The sequence below is a fragment of the Camelus bactrianus genome, chromosome 1 (assembly GCF_048773025.1).
Source record: "Camelus bactrianus isolate YW-2024 breed Bactrian camel chromosome 1, ASM4877302v1, whole genome shotgun sequence".
NCBI lineage: Eukaryota > Metazoa > Chordata > Mammalia > Artiodactyla > Camelidae > Camelus > Camelus bactrianus.
In genome coordinates, this window is record NC_133539.1 from 69,679,678 (window position 1) to 69,698,887 (window position 19,210).

At 44.1% G+C, this 19,210-nt stretch overlaps 1 protein-coding gene and 1 long non-coding RNA gene across 10 annotated transcripts in view; one reads left to right on the top strand and one right to left on the bottom strand.

Moving 5' to 3' along the window:
• Positions 1–19,210, top strand: part of DGKG (diacylglycerol kinase gamma) — a 201,404-nt gene that overhangs the window by 97,709 nt on the left and 84,485 nt on the right. For all 9 annotated transcript variants that reach the window (XR_012507846.1, XR_012507847.1, XR_006726462.2 and 6 more), the window contains 2 exons: positions 970–1,130; positions 7,790–7,854. Coding sequence is in view for 6 of the 9 variants with exons in the window: in XM_045519746.2 (XP_045375702.2) it covers positions 970–1,130; positions 7,790–7,854 (226 nt within the window). In the remaining 3 variants the exon portion in view is untranslated. The remainder of the gene's footprint in view (positions 1–969; positions 1,131–7,789; positions 7,855–19,210) is intronic.
• LOC105072324 (uncharacterized) lies at positions 2,624–8,343 on the bottom strand. The gene is made up of 3 exons (XR_835614.3): positions 7,945–8,343; positions 7,759–7,835; positions 2,624–3,031 (listed from the first exon to the last, which is right to left on the bottom strand). It is a non-coding gene; the product is annotated as an uncharacterized LOC105072324 (long non-coding RNA).

Here is a 19,210-nt window from a genome sequence, read left to right on the forward strand (position 1 = left end):
TAACTTCTCATCACTTAACAGTTCACTTGCTACATTGGTTTTCTATTGCTATTATATAATACTGACAAATGATTATAAGCTAAAAGGCTTAAAATATCCATTTATCAGCTCACAGTCCTGTAGCTCAGAAGGGTCTTCTGCTCAGGGCCTCACAGGGTAGAATCCGGGCATTGAACAGGTTGAGCTCCTGTCTGAAGACTCTGTGGGAGAATTTGCTTCTCATCTAATTCGGTTGTTGGTGGAATTCAGTTCTTTGTGGTTGTAGAGGTGAGGTCCCTGTCCCCTTGCTGGTGGTCAGCCGGGACCACACCCAGATCCTAGAGGCCTCCTACATTCCTCACCCAACGGAGCCCTCTATCTTCAAAGGTGGCAACAGAGAAGCTCCCTTACTTCAAATCCTTCTCAAATCTATTTCTTAAGGAAAAGTCCAGTCTTTCTAAGGACTCACCTGATTAGGTCAGAACCACTCAGGATAATCTCACTGTCTTGAAGTCAGCTCTGCATATAGCTAATCCTGACAGTGACCATCCCATCTTACCCCAGGTCCTGGGGCTTTTGCTGGGTATATACACCAGGAGGGCAAGAAACATGGGGACCATCTTAAACTTCCGCCTCCCACGCTGTCCGTCTCTGTCACGACACAGTCCTGGCGCAGATCCTCTGTTCTCCCACGTGCAGCTTCCTGACTGTCCAGCCCACCGATGCCCCAGGGCTTGCTTCAGCCACACAGTCCTGCCCATCTCTGGCCAGCACCCCGCCCTACCCCTGCTACTCTGGTTCCAGAGTGCCCCAGCTTCCTTCTAATCACTCCATATTGCCGTCTCCTTCTCCAGGGCTCAGAAAACCTCCCTGGCTCTGGCCCACAGACACACTGGGGAGACCCCAGCACCCTCGGGGTTCCCCACCCTGACCGCTGCCTTGCAGCAGCAACAGCAGCACTGAGGGCGAATGCGATGCTGTGCTCCACAGGTTACGAAGGGGGCAGCCTGACCAAAATCCTGAAGGACATCGAGCAGAGCCCCTTGGTGATGCTGGACCGCTGGCACCTGGAAGTCATCCCCAGAGAGGAAGTGGAGAATGGGGACCAGGTCCCGTATAGCATCATGAACAACTACTTCTCCATCGGTGTGGTAAGTTGGCCAAGGATCACTTTTCTTCCTAGAAGAGAAGTGCCTGGGCAGGCAGAAAGGGTTCTAGTCTTCCACTGTCCCCTCTGGGTCCCTGCTCTTTACCTGTCCCAGCTGCCCCCAGCCTTGACTTGGGTCCACGCGTCCTGGCATCTGGCCTGGGCATGGACATCCTCATTGCGCCAAGCCCCATCCTTGACTATAAGGGAGATTTCTGCCTCTATCATATCCCCACCATCCACCTGTTAGGGATGAGGCCTCAGGACACTTGACAAGGAAAGGGTAGAACTCGCACCCATGCTCTGCCTCACTCTGAAGCCAGGCTCCTTACTCTCTGCTTCCCTGTCTTGGGAATTATGCTGCCCAGTTTCATATGCATACGAGTCCTTCCAGACTGAGACTCTGTGATCATCTCAATCACTGTCATCTGTGCCTCTTTTGCAAATTTTGGTGGTTTAAAAAAAAAAGAAAAGGAGATATGATAGGTAGCTTGAGGAAACTGCAGGTTTAAGGGAAGGGTTTTGTTTTTTTATAAGACTAAAAGGAGAACCATGAAAGAGAAAAGAGTAATAATATTAACACTTTATATTTACAGGATTTAAAATTTACCATATTTACCGAATTTTCTTAATTCTTATGATTACACTGGAGGGCAGTATTACCTCCATTTTATAAGTGAGGATCAGACAAAGGGATTTGCCTTCGTTTTCTGACTCCCAAGCCAGCACTCTTTCTATTACTAAAACAGGAGAGAGAGAGAGACCCATGATCAGGTTCAGAGAGGATGGAGGCATCAGACTAGAAACATACTCAGGGGTCTCTGTGTCCCGATTTGTCTTATCTCCCCAGCTCCCCTGCCCTCAGTTGGGGGAGGCGTCTTCAAGCCCATCCCCCTGTGACCTAGGCAGACCCCTCCTCCTTTTCTTGACTCAAAAGCCCCTCTTCTTTTGGACCACCTGCTCAGGCTCCCCTTCGCACGATAGGAACACACAGTCATCAGCTCCTGCAAATCAGACCTGACTGGCAGGTCTGGTGCCTGGCTTCTGGAGCACGGGCTTCCCAGCATTACAGTTTGACAAAAACTATGTTCTTTTTTTCTATAGTAACCAGAGTATACTTGCTTACATGTATCGAGTACCTAATGCACACCAGGCAGAGTGTCCTTATTAGTAGGTTTAGCCATTGCTCCTTTACATTTTGTAAGAAGGAACAGTAGCTTAAAAAGATAGAGTCAAGTCCAAGCTGATGAGTGGGAGAGAAGGGAATCACTAGTGTCAAGCTCCAGAGCCCACCTGGCTGTGGACCGTGAGCCATGCAGCCTCTGCCCAGCCCCTGCAGCTTCATGCAGCAGCACGGGGGGTGGGGGGACCTCAAAATGTAGGGTGTGATGGCTCGCTTATACCTCACCCATACCCTTGGTCAGAAATACAGATTCCACCCCCACGACAGATCCTGATTCATACTCTGATTCAGTTGGTCTGGGAAGGGTCTGGGAATTTGCATTTTTTTAAACATTTTTTTATTGAGTTATAGTCATTTTACAATGTTGTGTCAAATTCCAGTGTAGAGCACAATTTTTCAGTTGTACATGAACATACATATATTCATTGTCACATTTGTTTTCACTGTGAGCTACCACAAGATCTTGTATATATTTCCCTGTGCTATACAGTATAATCTTGTTTATCTATTCTACATATGCCTGTCAGTATCCACAAATTTTGAACTCCCAGTCTGTCCCTGGGAATTTGCATTTTTAACAGGCCTCTGAGGTAATTCTGATGTAGATGGTCCCGATCAAGTCCTCGGTGGGTGAAGACAAGCCATTAGAGCAAAGAAGGATGGTCAAAGAAGTGGTTCTTCACAGGAGCAGAAGCCAGATCTGAAGGAGGGGGAACCAGCACCTGTCAGCAATGAGCCAGAAATGAGAGCTGAGCTGCAGGACAGGGTGACCTGCCTGGGAGCTTACAGATGGCAGGTTACATCCACAGCTGCCTTCAGAGTCCTCAGCCCCAAGTCTTCTCTTTCTTAACACGCCCAGCTCTAGCTGCCAGAACCGACAGGATTCCTAAAGCCTCCCTGTCCATCTCTACACAGCGCCGTATGCAAAAAAATGATACTCACTTAGTATCTGCTGACCAAATGGATGAAATGGCTAAAAACGAATAGATGACCTCCCCTCAACTAGATAACCAAGCCCTAATCCCAAGAAGCAAGACTGAGCTTGGTTTTAATTCCCGGTTATAAATAAGAAGGAAGTGTTTGGGAGAAGGGAGTGAGGGGTGGAAGAAGGAAGGAGGGAGGGAGGGAAGGCACAAAAGGAGGAAAGAATACCAACTAATTGTCCCCCAGGGAAATGCATGTGAAGAGATTCTCCATTTCCCTCGGTGGTCAAGGTGTTTATTTGCCCTGGGCTGACCTATAATCATCCAATCCATTCATCATTCAGATTATGAAGAACTGCACAATATCTTCCTCACAATTTTTTTCATACACCTGTAGCTTGTGCATGTTTAATATTTTATTGCCAAGCAGTGAAGAACCAGGTCTGCTTTGATCTCACTGCTGTACCCTTAGCCGTCTCCCAACAAAATGTTTGCAGGGATTGTGTGCTCACTCTTTAAAAGTTGGAAAGGGAAATTCTTGAGAAAACAAGTAGCCAACCTGTAACCCTCAGAGAATCTGGGGCTGACATTTGCAGAAGCTCTTGCTCCCTATTTGACTTCCCAAACTTTGTAAGAGGAGAAGTAATATGTAAACCAACCCACAGTTTTACTTCCTTAAGATGATTAGAGCCGGACTCCTTTGGCAAAGAGAGCCCTGCAAAGTCTTTGCCTCTTTTGAAGGACCTAGAATATCTTATTGGTATCAGATGTCTGCTGCCTGCATTTATAAAGGTGGTGACAATGACCGCTGCTGTGGTGCCCCTAGGTGGTAAAGAATTCTCCCTGGTGAGTTCACTCGCTCCCCTGGGCGCCAACTGAACCCATTTAACAGATGGAGGGATAAACAAGGCAGACTCTCCTGGCCTATGGAGGGAGTGACAAGGGCCTCACTGTCAGCAGATTCCCATCACCTCCAGACATGCCAGCACCCCACCAGCGAAGAGTTGAGACGGCTGGCCTTCTCAGTCCCTCTAACTGATGACATCCATTGGCAGGAGATTTTAAACACAGTCATTCAGGATGCTGCTTCCTGACTTCTCTGGCCTCCCCATCCCTGCTCTTTATTTTTGGATTTGCAGAAATGTCAGGATGGCCAGGTATCAGTGACAGGAAGCTGGGGACTGCACAGTAATTCCTGGGGTGTGTGTAATTCTGAGCGCCCCACAGGCTCTGCTTTCACTGAGCCTTAACAGGACGAGTGAACAGCTAATCCCTTGAGTCAATGAAATCTATTTCTGATGCTGAGGGAACCCAGGGGCCAAGGAGAGGCCACAGTCATCACACTGACCCACACAACATTTTCCACCTGACAGGCTGTACTTGTTAGACTTCACTGGTAAACCCGTTAGGTAATTTGTCAGAAAGTCATCATTTTAAATTGCAACCTTTTAAATTCCCTCAGTCTGAGGTTCTTATCTGTCACCTATGAGAGCCAGGAGGGTTCTAGAACCATGGGATTCCCTGAGAGGGGTCTGGGACAAGAGGTCTACACTCTTCTTCATTCCCCAATCTGCCGTAATTTTTCAGAATAATCCACATTCCAAATAATGTCTTATTGTCTCCTTTCTGGTTTTTTTAAGTCTCTGTAAGTTGCCAAAGTGACTAGACTATTGGACTAGACTGTCCAGTGTGGCAGCCATGAGCCGCTTGTGGCTACTGTGCGCTGGACACGGGGCTGGTCTAAGCCAAGAGACGCTGTAAGTGTAAAATACGCACCAAATTTCACAGTATATTGAAATATATTATTAAAATTAATTCCATCTGTTTCTTTTCACTTTTTAGATGTGGCTACTAAAATTTTTTTTAATTTATTTCTATTGGATAGTACTGGCCTAGACATCTAAATACCTCAGAGTCCAAATGACTTCTATTTGGAAAGGGCACAAAAATCTTTTGTCCAACTCTATACTTGGAGTTTTGGTTCAGGAGAGAGCAGACGTGTATCCGTACTGCTTTCATCTTCTTCTTACCCCATGCCTCACAGAAAGGAGCTGGGAGAGTGAGGCCGTCAGAAAGACCATCATCACCTCCGGGGTTTGCAGTCCCCCCCACCCCCCACCTTCTGAACAGAAGTCTCATTTTGTTGTAATTATTACAAGAAAGGGTGGGAACCATTATAGCAGCACTGATTTCTAAATGAAATCCCTACTGAGTGTAAGTACAGCTCAGTGCCTGACAGAGAGAAGCCCAACAGAGGGTGAAGGTGAATCTTGACTCTCTTTTCAATCCCCAGGCAGGGAAATACCATCAGAGTCTGTATCATCGTTGCCTTTTCAGAACTGAATGGCAAAGGACCCTACCACTTTGTGTATTTACCACGGGATGACATTGTCAAATTAGGAACCACATGCTTAACTAATAATATTGTAAAGGCTGGTCTTTGTGAAAAGAAGCTTTGCAAAACCCAGTTAGGAAGAAAAAAAACAAGGATAATTGGAACTACACAGAGGGAAGGGGCCTGTGCGCATATCCCAGGGAACTAAAGAACTAGGAGCCAGTCACAGCAGCACTGGGGGTGGGGGACAGTGAAGCACAAACCGTGCCAGGCAGCATGTGGTTGCTTTTTTCTTTTCTTTCTTCTTCTTTTTTTTTTTTTTTTCTGACAGAAGAAAATTAGTGCTTCAAAAGAACACAAGTAGATGGAATGTTTTCTTGAATTCTAGAGCAAGAAGCATTTGACAGATGTCACATGAATCTTACTCAGAGTGTTCATGAAACTTGCTCAGAAAGAGGGAGGTGGGCAGACTCTGGGAGCATGAAGGCTCCTTCCTGGAGAAGCTGGGCAGGCTGGGCAGACCCAGGGGACACAGGCCCCCCCGGGGCTTTGCACATCTCCCACCGCTGTCCACATGGCTGCCTAAACTTCAACCCAAGATATGTCTTAAACAAAAAACTAACAACTCAATAACTAGATCTTAAATGTTAAATTCCCAAGACATTATTTCAGCAAAGATGTTTGCCAAAATAAGCCCATATCCTTGACTTGCCCTGTCTTTCAGTAGGGGGCTGCTAGCTGGGTTTACTCCTCTGCCAAGTGCAAATATTACAAAAGCTCCTCGTTGCCCCCTAACTTGCTTCTGGATTTTCTGTCCCCACCATTAACTAGCATTTTACTCACCACACCCAGCACATGCTCAAAAAAAAGCAAAGCTTCTTCACTGAACTACACCTCCTGATGTTAAAAACAAAATTCAGAAATTTTCTTTTGCAGAATTTCCGTTTCAAGAAAAGAAATTATTAATATGCACTAGCTCAAAATTCACCGTATGGAATTAAGAGTTTTCTTTTAGCTACACATTCCAGTAAATGAGTTTCTGTATCTTTTTTTCCCTGCACAAATCTGAATCAGCTCCCTTGTTTCTGTTGCTCCTCCCCCTACCCCAGCTCAATTAGCCTGTTTATTTCTAAAATCCACCACCTGCACCCGACCGGCTGGCAGGAGGCCTGAGCAGTGAAGGGTTGTTACACATTCTTCTGCTAGAAAAGGAGACCATTAACAAGGGCAGAAGACCAAGCTGGAGGAGGAAAGATGTGTTCAGTTTTAGGTCTGAAATTCAGGGTTGGTTCTAGAGATATATACACTGTGGAGATGTGGGCATCTAGATGCTAGTCAACTCTGAGAACTTGAGATGGCCCATGGCATGCAGTGTAGGCTGCGGGATGCACTCAGAAGTAAGAAGGTGTGGTCCGAGGATGGAGCGCCCGGAAGCACGGGGTCATGAGAGCCATCCTCACTTTGAGTTCCAAGAGCCGGTGGCCAAAGTGTAGCAAAGGAACGTGCTAACAGGAGGACAGCAAAGTGTCCACACAATGTGGTAATGAGACTCTCAATGACCTTGGGGAGTCATTTTCATAGAATGTTCAAGAGGCAGAAGCTGGAAGTTTAAATACACATTTTAAATTATCTGGCTAAGCATGTCATCCAGTGCTACCAATTAGACCTACTGATATGGATGATTAAGAGTTAATATGTAAAAGAATCTACCAACATGGGTTTTCTGGTTTTGACAGTGTACTCTAGTTATGTAAGATGTTATCACTGGGTGAAAGGGACAGAGGAACTCTCTGTACTATTTTTGCAACTTCTTATGAGTCTTAAAATATTCCAGAATACAAAGTATTTCTTTTAAGAGTGAATAGGGCCAGGCATTTCCAAAGGCTCACACTCGGCCCCACAGGGGCTTCAGCGTTCTCACTGCCCTCAGACCCAGACAGACTCCCTCTCCCCAAAGGGCAGCAGGGACCCCTTCACTTACCCCAGACTAAGGCGAGTAGAGAGCAAATATTGCGAGGAGTCAAGTGGTAAAGGCTCTAGGAGCATTGATGGCAGTCGCCCCTAATGCTGGGCCTGGTGTCCAGCCTCTGTGGGGGGCCTCCCGGTTTTCCCCTGTGAGATTTGGGCTATTTCAGTGACAATGTGTGCTCCCTTGCTTCCTTCCACGTCGCTCAGGGTCAGGACCACTTACCAGGGATCTGCTTTCTGTCTTTCCTTTTCAGGATGCTTCCATTGCACACAGGTTCCATATGATGCGAGAGAAACACCCTGAAAAATTCAACAGCAGGTAAGAGGGCCCTGCGGCTGTACCCCGGCTGCCCTGCCCCCCTGCCCCGCCCACGCGGCCCGCAGGTCGGGGGCCTCCACCTGCTCTCACCCAAGCGTTCTTGGCCCGGCTGCCCAGTGCTTTACTGCCACGTTGCCGGAAGGAGGGTTTCCATTTCCAAGAAGAAAACAATGTCAGAAACCTGCCACATTCTGGCCGCCGGTCCCCTCCCAGAGGATGTTGTGCAGAGGGAGGATATGGGATTACGGGACCAGAAGGGCTGGCGTGATGTGCCCGCCTTGGGGAGTGGGGGAGTCTGCTCTTCGATAAATAGACCCCCTTCCTGGGGCGCAGCGCTTTCTCAAAACGTACAGCTGCCCCACCCCAACCCGTGATTCTTCAGGAAAGGGGCAGGAAGGGGGCAGGGACCTCAGCTTCCCTCCGGCTCAAAGGGGAGGGGGCGGCCGCTCCCGGCCGGGCTGAGAGGAAGGTGCCTCCGCCTCCCCTGCCAGCAGAGGGCAGCAGAGGGAGGCCCCACAGAGGCGGCCCGGAGCCCACCGGAGCCCAGCCTCAGCCTGCGCGCCCTCTGAAATTTGGATGTTAGGTCCAGAAACGAAAGGGAAGAGAGAATCAGCTCTTTTGCAGACCAAGTCAGACCCTTCTGCCGATGAGTGGCATAGAGCTAACCCATGGAGTTCTTAAGTTACTTTTCTCGGTGGTTAATTTGCATCCTTTTTCCTCTTTGTTATACCATCTCAAACGACCGCTGGATCCCACCCCACCCTCAGGCAGGTGGGAAGAAGAGCGGGTATTAATTTGGGTTCAGGTTGAGCCTATGGGACTTGGCTTTATTTAGCCCACAAAGCAGAAGCCCAGTGTTAACTGCCCACATTCATTTAAGGCCGGGCACGCCCATAGACCGCCATCATTTTCATTCCTCCTCCTTACCTCCCCCGCCCTCGCCTGCCTGGAAGGTTAACCGAGAATAAGAAAGTGTCTAGGGCTCAGAAACGGAACAAAATGAAGCTACTTAGACTTCAGGAAAAGTGATCTGTGGGATCTAATAGTAGCTGCGCTAACCTTTTTAAGATGTCCTTTCTCACACACACACCAAGCCGACTCATAAGACACTGTTAACTTGTATACTTTCAGCCCCTACTCCTGCTAAAGCCACAGACTTGCAAATCAATGGATGCTCCTCTCGCAATCTTTTTCACTGTAATGTATACACAAAAAATCACTTTTAAAAAAGTACTCTTTCTCTTTCCTCCAGTGCAGACTTTTAATGCTATCTTTTCACAGGGGACCCTTCTGCATACTCGTGTACACATGGTTGTTAAGATGCCAAATGTTTGTGAAATCCATGGAGGGGTTCGTTCATTCATTCATTCATTCATTCAATGAATGTATCTTTGGAGAACAGTACCAGGCTCTGGTCTGTTGTGTAGGTGTTTTGGATAGACTTGTTTAGGGGACTCACAGTCCGGGGTGGGAGAAAGACCAGACAGCAGATAATGCAGAGTGATTTATGTTCAGTGATGTGAATCAAGGTAACGCAAAGCAAGGACATAGAATTTGATGTGGAGGGTCTTCAAACTACAGAGATGCTTGAACCAAGACACAGAAAACAAGTACTTTCCAGGTTGACAGAAAGAGAAGGGCAACCTACGGAGGAGGAACCAAGAGTATAAAAAGATCCAAAGGAGGGATAGGGGAAGAGCAAGCGGTTCACTGTGGTCTGTCGTGTGGTCTCTTCCTGGAAAGAAACAAAACCTCTGTTGTTTGCAGAGAGCAAGGAAGCAGAAGGAGGCAGGAATTTCTCCATACTCCAGAAATCAATGGACAGGTCAATATATGACACAAATAGAGCAATCATCAGTCATCCACATGGTTAAGTACAGTTAGGAAGATACTTCTGTCAGAAAAAAAGGTGTAACTCTGCGTTTCAGCGCCAAGTATCATGAACAATTTCACTGTGAGCTGAATGACTGCTTTTCCTCCCCACTTCCCAGACTGCATCAACAAGACTACTCTTTGTAGTTGGCTGCACACCTCACCCTTCACCTGGTTGAGGTCAAGGTGGTGTGGTCACCTAGGATGACAGTCATGGGGATTTGTATGTAAATCCATGTGCCTACTGGTGAATGAAGACTCAGTGGCATAGTGGTAGGCCCTGTTTCACAAGGTCCCAGAACACTTCCCATTAAGAACTTTGAGTCCATGGTGCTTCTCCCCGCCTGCTTGCTTGTGTTGAAAATGCCCAGGAGTGCCCAACTTGCCCACTGAGAGGCAGGCGAGCAGCCATTTTTTCCCAGCCTTCCTTATTTAGCTTTGGAGATGGTTTTAAATAGGCAGGTGGTTGTTGCCATGGTTACCCCATTACACCAGTGGCTAAATTTAGGAAGGGCCACAAGGGATAGGAAGAAAGCCTGATACCCGGGATTTGGAAATATAAACGATATTATCAAACAAGGCTTTGTTTTACTGGCTGAACTTAGGTTTTCCAAAGAATAGTCACTGCTTGGCTGGATGCCCTTACCATTAAGGCCTGGGACTGGGCCCTTGGGGATAACCCTAAGGTTAAATCTAGGGAGTTGTAACTGTTTTGTTTTGTTTTGAACAAAGGAATGTGACTAATCAGAGCTAGAATTTCAGGACAAATGAATCTTTTTTTTTTTAACATTTTTTATTGATTTATAATCATTTTACAATGTTGTGTCAAATTCCAGTGTTCAGCACAATTTTTCAGTTATTCATGGACATATACACACTCATTGTCACATTTTTTTCTCTGTGAGTTATCATAACATTTTGTGTATATTTCCCTGTGCTATACAGTGTAGTCTATTCTACAATTTTGAAATCCCAGTCTATCCCTTCCCACCCTCCACCCCCCTGGTAACCACAAGTCTGTATTCTCTGTCTGTGAGTCTATTTCTGTCCTTTATTTATGCTTTGTTTTTGTTTGTTTGTTTGTTTTTGTTTTTGTTTTGTAGATTCCACATATGAGCAATCTCATATGGTATTTTTCTTTCTCTTTCTGGCTTACTTCACTTAGAATGACATTCTCCAGGAGCATCCATGTTGCTGCAAATGGCATTATGTTGTCAGTTTTTATGGCTGAGTAGTATTCCATTGTATAAATATACCACATCTTCTTTATCCAGTCACCTGTTGGTGGACATTTAGGCTGTTTCCATGTTTTGGCTATTGTAAATAGTGCTGCTATGAACATTGGGGTGCAGGTGTCATCCTGAAGTAGATTTCCTTCTGGATACAAGCCCAGGAGTGGGATTCCTGGGTCATATGGTAAGTCTATTCCTAGTCTTTTGAGGAATCTCCACACTGTTTTCCATAGTGGCTGCACCAAACTGCATTCCCACCAGCAGTGTAGGAGGGTTCCCCTTTCTCCACAGCCTCTCCAGCATTTGTCATTTGTGGATTTTTGAATGACGGCCATTCTGACTGGTGTGAGGTGATACCTCATTGTAGTTTTGATTTGCATTTCTCTGATAATTAGTGATATTGAGCATTTTTTCATGTGCCTTTTGATCATTTGTATGTCTTCCTTGGAGAACTGCTTGTTTAGGTCTTCTGCCCATTTTTGGATTGGGTTGTTTATTTTTTTCTTATTGAGTCGTATGAGCTGCTTATATATTCTGGAGATCAAGCCTTTGTCGGTTTCACTTGCAAAAATTTTCTCCCATTCCGTAGGTTTTCTTCTTGTTTTATTTCTGGTTTCCTTTGCTGTGCAGAAGCTTGTAAGTTTCATTAGGTCCCATTTGTTTATTCTTGCTTTTATTTCTTCTAGGAGAAAATTTTTTAAATGTATGTCAGATAATGTTTTGCCTATGTTTTCCTCTAGGAGGTTTATTGTATCTTGTCTTATGTTTAAGTCTTTAATCCATTTTGAGTTGATTTTTGTATATGGTGTAAGGGAGTGTTCTAGCTTCATTGTTTTACATGCTGCTGTCCAGTTTTCCCAACACCATTTGCTGAAGAGACTGTCTTTATTCCAATGTATATTCTTGCCTCCTTTGTCAAAGATGAGTTGACCAAAAGTTTGTGGGTTCATTTCTGGGCTCTCTATTCTGTTCCATTGGTCTATATGTCTGTTTTGGTACCAATACCATGCTGTCTTGATGACTGTAGCTCTATAGTATTGTCTGAAGTCTGGGAGAGTTATTCCTCCAGCCTCTTTCTTTCTCTTCAGTAATGCTTTGGCAATTCTAGGTCTTTGATGGTTCCATATGAATTTTATTATGATTTTTTCTAGTTCTGTGAAATATGTCCTGGGTAATTGGATAGGGATTGCATTAAATCTGTAGATTGCCTTGGGCAGTGTGACCATTTTGACAATATTGATTCTTCCAATCCAAGAGCATGGAATATCTTTCCATTTTTTAAAGTCTTCTTTAATTTCCTTCATCAGTGGTTTATAGTTTTCTGTGTATAATTCTTTCACCTCCTTGGTTAGATTTATTCCCAGATATTTTATTACTTTGGGTGCTATTTTAAAGGGGATTGTTTCTTTACTTTCTTCTTCTGTTGATTTATCGTTAGTGTAAAGAAATGCAACTGATTTTTGAACGTTAATTTTGTAAACTGCTACCTTGCTGAATTCTTCGATCAGCTCTAGTAGCTTTTGTGTGGACCTTTTAGGGTTTTCTATATATAGTAACATGTCATCAGCATATAATGACACTTTTACCTCTTCTTTTCCAATTTGGATCCCTTTTATTTCTTTCTCTTGCCTGACTGCTGTGGCTAGGACTTCCAGGACTATGTTGAATAGGAGTGGTGATAGTGGGCATCCTTGTCTTGTCCCAGATTTTAGTGTGAAGCTTTTGAGTTTTTCACCGTTGAGTACTATGCTGGCTGTAGGTTTGTCATATATAGCTTTTATTATGTTGAGATATGTTCCCTCTATACCCACTCTGGCGAGAGTTTTTATCATAAATGGGTGTTGAATTTTATCAAATGCTTTTTCTGCATCGATTGAGATGATCATGTGGTTTTTGTCCTTTCTCTTGTTGATGTGATGTATTACACTGATTGATTTGCGTATGTTGAACCAGCCTTGTGTCCCTGGGATGAACCCCACTTGGTCATGATGTATAATCTTTTTTATGTGTTGTTGGATTCTATTTGCTAAAATTTTGGTGAGGATTTTGGCGTCTATGTTCATCAGTGATATTGGCCTATAATTCTCTTTTTTGTAGTGTCTTTGCCTGGTTTTGGTATCAGGGTGATGGTGGCTTCATAGAATGAGTTTGGGAGTATTCCTTCCTTTTCAATCGTCTGGAAGAGTTTGAGAAGGACTGGTATGAGTTCTTCTTTGTATGTTTGGTAGAATTCCCCGGTGAAGCCGTCCGGTCCTGGACTTTTATTTGTAGGGAGGTTTTTAATTGCTACTTCTATTTCCTTTCTAGTGATCGGATTGTTCAAGTGTTCAGATTCTTCTTGATTCAGTTTTGGTGGACAGTATGTTTCCAGAAACTTGTCCATCTCCTCTAGGTTATCCAGTTTGGTTCCATATAGTTTTTCATAATATTCTCGTATGATATTCTGTATTTCTATTTTGTTTGTTGTAAGGACAAATGAATCTTTTGCATTGCTCTTTTGGTTTTATGGACAGTATTAACAAGAATTCTTAATCTGAGGTACAAGGGTTGCAGGAGCTCCAAGGACACCTTGAAATTGTATATAGGATATTGAATACACTTTTCTGGAGAGACTGTCCATAACTATGTTCTCAAAGGGACTCAAAGGGACTCAAAACCCTCAAATGGTTAAAAGTCACAGTTCTGAACCCTCTTTTGAGTCCTAAGAGGCAACAAATTATGACTCAACTGTTGGGGTTTCAGGAAATTCTTCCCCTGGTGGCCTCTCCACACAGGTTGTTGCCAGGGAAGGTGGTTGCTTGCACAAAACTAAGTTATGTTCCCTAGTGGAATAGCTTTGTTAATGGAGCAGGAACCAGGCCCAAGGATGCTGGAGGATGAGCCAAGAGTGATGGACAAGGATTAAAAGGCCTTTAATGGTAGGGATGGGGCTATTTTTGGTACATTCTACTTCCTAATCATTAACAGGCTAATCATTGATTGCTAATTTAGGAATGCTATGAAATTTATCATCTCATTGTTGGCATAAACAACAAAAGAGAAATTTAATTCACTTGAGATTATCTAATGTGTTAGAAGGTGTTCTAGGATACAAGGGTAAATAAGACATGGTTGCTGCCTTCGAAGAATTCATAGTCTAGCAAAGAAGGAAAAATAATCCTAAAATATTTTTTACGAAAGGATTTTCACATGCAAGGCGGTTACATTTTGTAGGTCACATAGCACACAGGAAGCTGTATAGTATAAGGCATTGACTAAGGCTGTATCCCAACATCACTTGTAAATGAATCATGTGGAGTGAAGAAATAGTGTTATAATTATGAGACCCAAACTAAGAACTGTTATTTCTTCAGTGCCTGTGAAATGCCAGGTGATAAACTAGATTCTTTAAATACATTAGAATATTTGAATCCCAAAATCACCCTACAAGGTAAATATTAATATTCCCATTTTACAGTTAAAGGAACAGAGGCTGGGAGAAGCTAAGTCACACAATTATCGTCATACATCTTTTTAAGCAGTGGATTAAGCCGACATGATTTAAGATAGCTCCTAACTCCAGAGTTCAAACTAGTTTTCTGCACCTGCTGTCTTCCATGGATTCCGTTTAGCAAACACCAACTGCGTATCAAACATTCTGATGGCACTTTATACGTGGTCCCATCCAATGCTAGCATTAATCTGTAAGGGTAAGTGCTACTGTTCCCATTTTAGAGGTGGAGAAATTGAGGCTAAGGAGGGTGGAGCTATTATCGGCTTGATCCACATTTATGGGTCATATCTATGGGAAGATGCCTGCTGAGTTCCAAAGGGGGACTACGGGGGTACCACCAGTCTTACTACCTGTGTGGTATGACTCATCTCCCTATCTGTGTCCACACCAAGGAGCTGGACTGACTACATGATTTGCATGGCTCAGTGCAAAGTGAAAATGTGGGACCCCTTGTTCAAAAGCCATTAAGAGTTTTAAGTCAGGGCCCTTCTCAGGGTGGGGCCCCATGTGACTCTACAGATCTCACACTCACGAGCTGGCCCTGACAAGGAGAGAGGAGTTAATAAAAAAAGAAGACACATTTGCCAGGCCTCACAGAGTGGGGAGTTTTCAATAAAGGTAAAAGAATGGAGGAAAGAGGGTTCCAATTAGGGGGAAAGGGAGAGGGATTATCAGTCCCTGAAATAGGCAGTAGTCAGTGTCTACGGATGAGCTGAAAAGGCTAGCAAAGTCTTCCAGCTATCCAAGAGTGAAGTTTCTGGATTAACTCTCTGTGAAGGGTTTTGTATGTATGGAACATTTACATAAAAGCTCCCTACTTCCAATGTCACTGTTAATGAGTGTCCAGAAAGTGAAGTCTAACTATGATATTTTTGCACTGTTGGTCAGAAACTCCGAGCACTTGAGGAATGTGTTATTCTAAACCTGTTGAGTGCCATCCACTTGAATATGTCCCTCAGCAGTTCAGGCTGAAGCAAGATATTTCCTGTTAGGTCCTTGAAAGGGACCGAAACAGTGCTTTATTTCTACCAGAAGCTGACCACCTTTCCCAATAGCCCTTGGGCAATTAACAGCCTCTGGAGTGTTCACTTTCTCGGAGCCAGGCCTGTGGAGTAGTTGGTGAGGGGTTCCCCACAAGCCCTAGTGAAGCCTGAGTTCTTAAGAGGTTGGAAATACATCTCACATATAACTAAGCACTTAATAGGTATTTATAGAATGAGACAGCAGGGTATAGTCTAAGTTGGCATCAAAACTTGGCTCTGCCACTTACTAGCTGTGTGACCTTGGGCAAGTGACTTAATCTTTTTAATCCTTTGCTTCCTCCCTTGAAAATCTTGCAAGGTTGCTGTATTTTATGAGATAGTGTGTAAGTGCACAGCACCTAGTAGGTTCTCAGGAAGTGTTTGTTTTTGAGTATTGTTGAATGACAAGCATGAGGAAAGCATTGCCTTAAATTGGCAATAAAGCATTGACAATAAAAGGCTTTTCTGATGGGGTGGCAAATGGGATTCAGTTATAGAGTCTTTGCTTCATTAACATGGCCCTTGAACTGAAAAGTTGGAGGAGGCTCCAGCTATGATACATTGAATATGTCCAAATCCTCCTCTTAATGGGTGGAGGGATGGCAGTAATTAGCTAGGATTGGGTTGGATTCTACAGGACTAGGGCTTTAGAGAAAATTCCCTTCATTGGCTCCATGGATGTCCAGGAGGCAGAAGTCTGGGATCTGAAGACCGATTCTATGTCCACATGCCAAGTTCAGGCTAGAGGCAGGTTCGAGGTAAGGGTCACAGAGCCCCACTGACATGGGGACAGGAGGAACAGGGTGAGAGTGAGTAAAGGACAGTTGCAGGACTGGTGTCATGTGCCGCATGGATCCTTTGGGCTACCAGCTGGGGCCATGGAGTGCACAGTTGGTGGGTAGGTGGGTGGCCCAAGGCAGTGTGACACTGGAGATGCGATTCCCCTTCCTTCATTGATGCTCATTCTCCCCTCACCCACCGAGCACCTCGTCTCCCACTTTAGATGAACACAGCGATGTTCTATGGGAGGCAAAAATAGAAGCCAGCAAAGCTCAAGTCGTACAATCTGGGAAGCGAAAAGGCCTTCTTTCTTGAATACCTGTAGCCTGCTCTGCAGTCACAAGCATAAACTCGATCACCGTTTACTTCAGATTTTCTTTTTTTAATCTAAAAATGAAACTATTCTAAGCTGTTCTTTCCTGGAGCCCTGTGAGGGAGCTCGATGTTACAGCCCAGACATTTGACTTTCCCAAAGCATAAATGTACAACAGCAGCAGACAGGGCTAAAATCCTCACCGTTGGAGTCTTCCTTCTGTGCCTGAATTATCTAATACTCGGCACCTCGAGAAAGACCTGCCCTAGGTACCCCGAGGTCCAAACTGTTTCCCTCAGTAAAACAAACTATTTTTTTCCAAACATTTAGGATTCAGAAAAGCTCCAAATGAAGTTGATTATGGGATTTTCTATTTTTATTCTTACTCCTGGAGGTATTTATAAAGGAAATGCAAACCTTATGTTTTGTGTTCAAGTACCTTAAAGTCTACAAGTCAGGTCTAACAGAGCAACTTACTTAATTAGTTGAATGTTTATACACTAGCCCACAAAACTGTTTCATCCCCCACTGTCCCCACCCCTCCTCTAGAGAGATGCGGTGAGTGAAATGAATGAAATATGGGGTCATGTTTTTTCACCAGGCATTCGTCATTATGCAACTGCTGAAGACCAGGTTTTTTTGGCTGTCTTATTTGTTTACAGTCAGCCCTTGATTATTTGCAGAAACGAGGGAACAGCAACGTGGACCATTTAAAGTTGTAGATGGTTGAAGATTTTAGGAGGTTGTTATTAATATCTGTGTGCAGGTCTCTGCTCTAAAGAGTCACAATATTTTATATAATGGGATGAAATGACATTGACTCTTAATGTTGCCTTCGTGTTCCTCCTGGCTCCCAAGTCTGTGTGGGACTGGACAAGCACAATTTCTCGGACTGGTACAGTGAGAAGCCTCTGATAGCTCAAGGCTCCTTACAAATATGCTTGTTTGCCGGAACAGTTCCTTACTGTAGATTAACAGGCCTTTTCTTCTAGCCCCAGCCAGGCTAGAACAAGAAAGGTATGAGTCATGTCAACAAAGAGTGGAATCAGTTTGTGATAATATCTGAAGGAACTTGAAAGCCAGCTATGTTTTCAAGTCTTTGGGCCAGATAGTCCAAAAGTTATCAGTGTTTATTTATTGATTGCTCTCTAGAAATATTTCCATCAAAGAGCTCAAGATACAGTATATAATCGAGTTCAGAAGGGTTAAGGTCAGCATGATAACCTCCTGGAAGAAAATCAAATTACACAAATTCAGAGGAAGGTAGCAACTGGCTGGGTCCTCAAATGGGTGTTGACAGTCTGGCTGTTTTCCAGAAGGGAGAGGTTGGGAAAGGGCTGGAATTTGAAACCATGTCTCATAAGGAAGGGCTGAATTGGGGATTGTTTCACCCAAAGAAGAGAAGACTTAGGGAGAAGTGATTATTAGCCTCAAATATTTAAAAAGTATTTCTCATAAAAGAGGAATTAGGTTAGTTTGAATGATGAATCAATGGGAAGGGTGACTGGATGGACCAGTTTGAGCCCCCTGTAGAGGACATCATTTCCACCATTTAGGGCCATCCTCAAGTGCAGGGGGCCAATGGACAGGGGAGCAGGGTGGTGAGTTTTCAGTTTTATGCCCAAGCAAGGGCTGGACAATCATTCTGGGGCTCAGTGGAGCCAAGTGCCCAAGAGTGCAGGTTCTGTCATCAGACAACCTGGATTCAAATGCTGGAGTTGTCACTGACCACCACCTACATGTGACCTTGACCAAGCTACTCTTCTAAACCTCAGTCTGCTCACCTGTAAGATGGGAATATAATACTGTATTAGTTTCCTATGGCTGCTCTAACAAATTACCACAAACTTAGTGGTTTAAAACAACACAGATTTATTATATCATGGTTTTAGAGGGCAGAAGTCTGAACTAGGTCTCGCTGGACTAAACTCAGGCTATCATCAGGGTTGCATTCCTTTCCAGAGCCTCTAGGGGAGAATCTACTTCCTTGTCTTTTCCTGCATTTAAAGGCTGCCCGCATTCCTTGGCTTGTGGCCACTTTCTGTCTTTAAAGTCGGCAATGGCCAGTCAACCCTTCATCGCGTTGTATCTCTCTGACAGGCTCTCTTCTGTCTCCTTCTTCTACTTAAAAGGACCCTTGTAATGACACTGGATTCACTCAGATAATCTAGGATAATCTCTCCATCTCAAGGTCAGCAGAGTGCCAGTTCAGATTCCATCCTGCACCCTCAGGTGCCCTTTGCCATGCAACCTAACATATCCGTATTCATAAGTTCCAGGAATAAGAAGATGGACCTCTTCAAGACACTGTTCCCCCTGTCACAAGTGCCTTATCTCATAGAATTATTTTGAAGATCTAAAAAAAAGTGCATTTAAATACTTATTACAAAGGTGTGGCACATTACTGATAGCTACTATTATTAATATTATTAATATTCTTATTATTACAAAGACAGAATCCACATCAGATAATAGTCATGTTAGATGACTCTGAAAAGCCATTAAAATTCGAAGGTTTGGAGATTCTCTAAGAGAGACAGATAATTACTATTGGTCATAGGGTATGAGTCTCAATGTAGCAATATAAAGCATGTTGTTTTTCTTCATTTATCTTGACAAAGTTTTTTCAATAAAATAATAATAG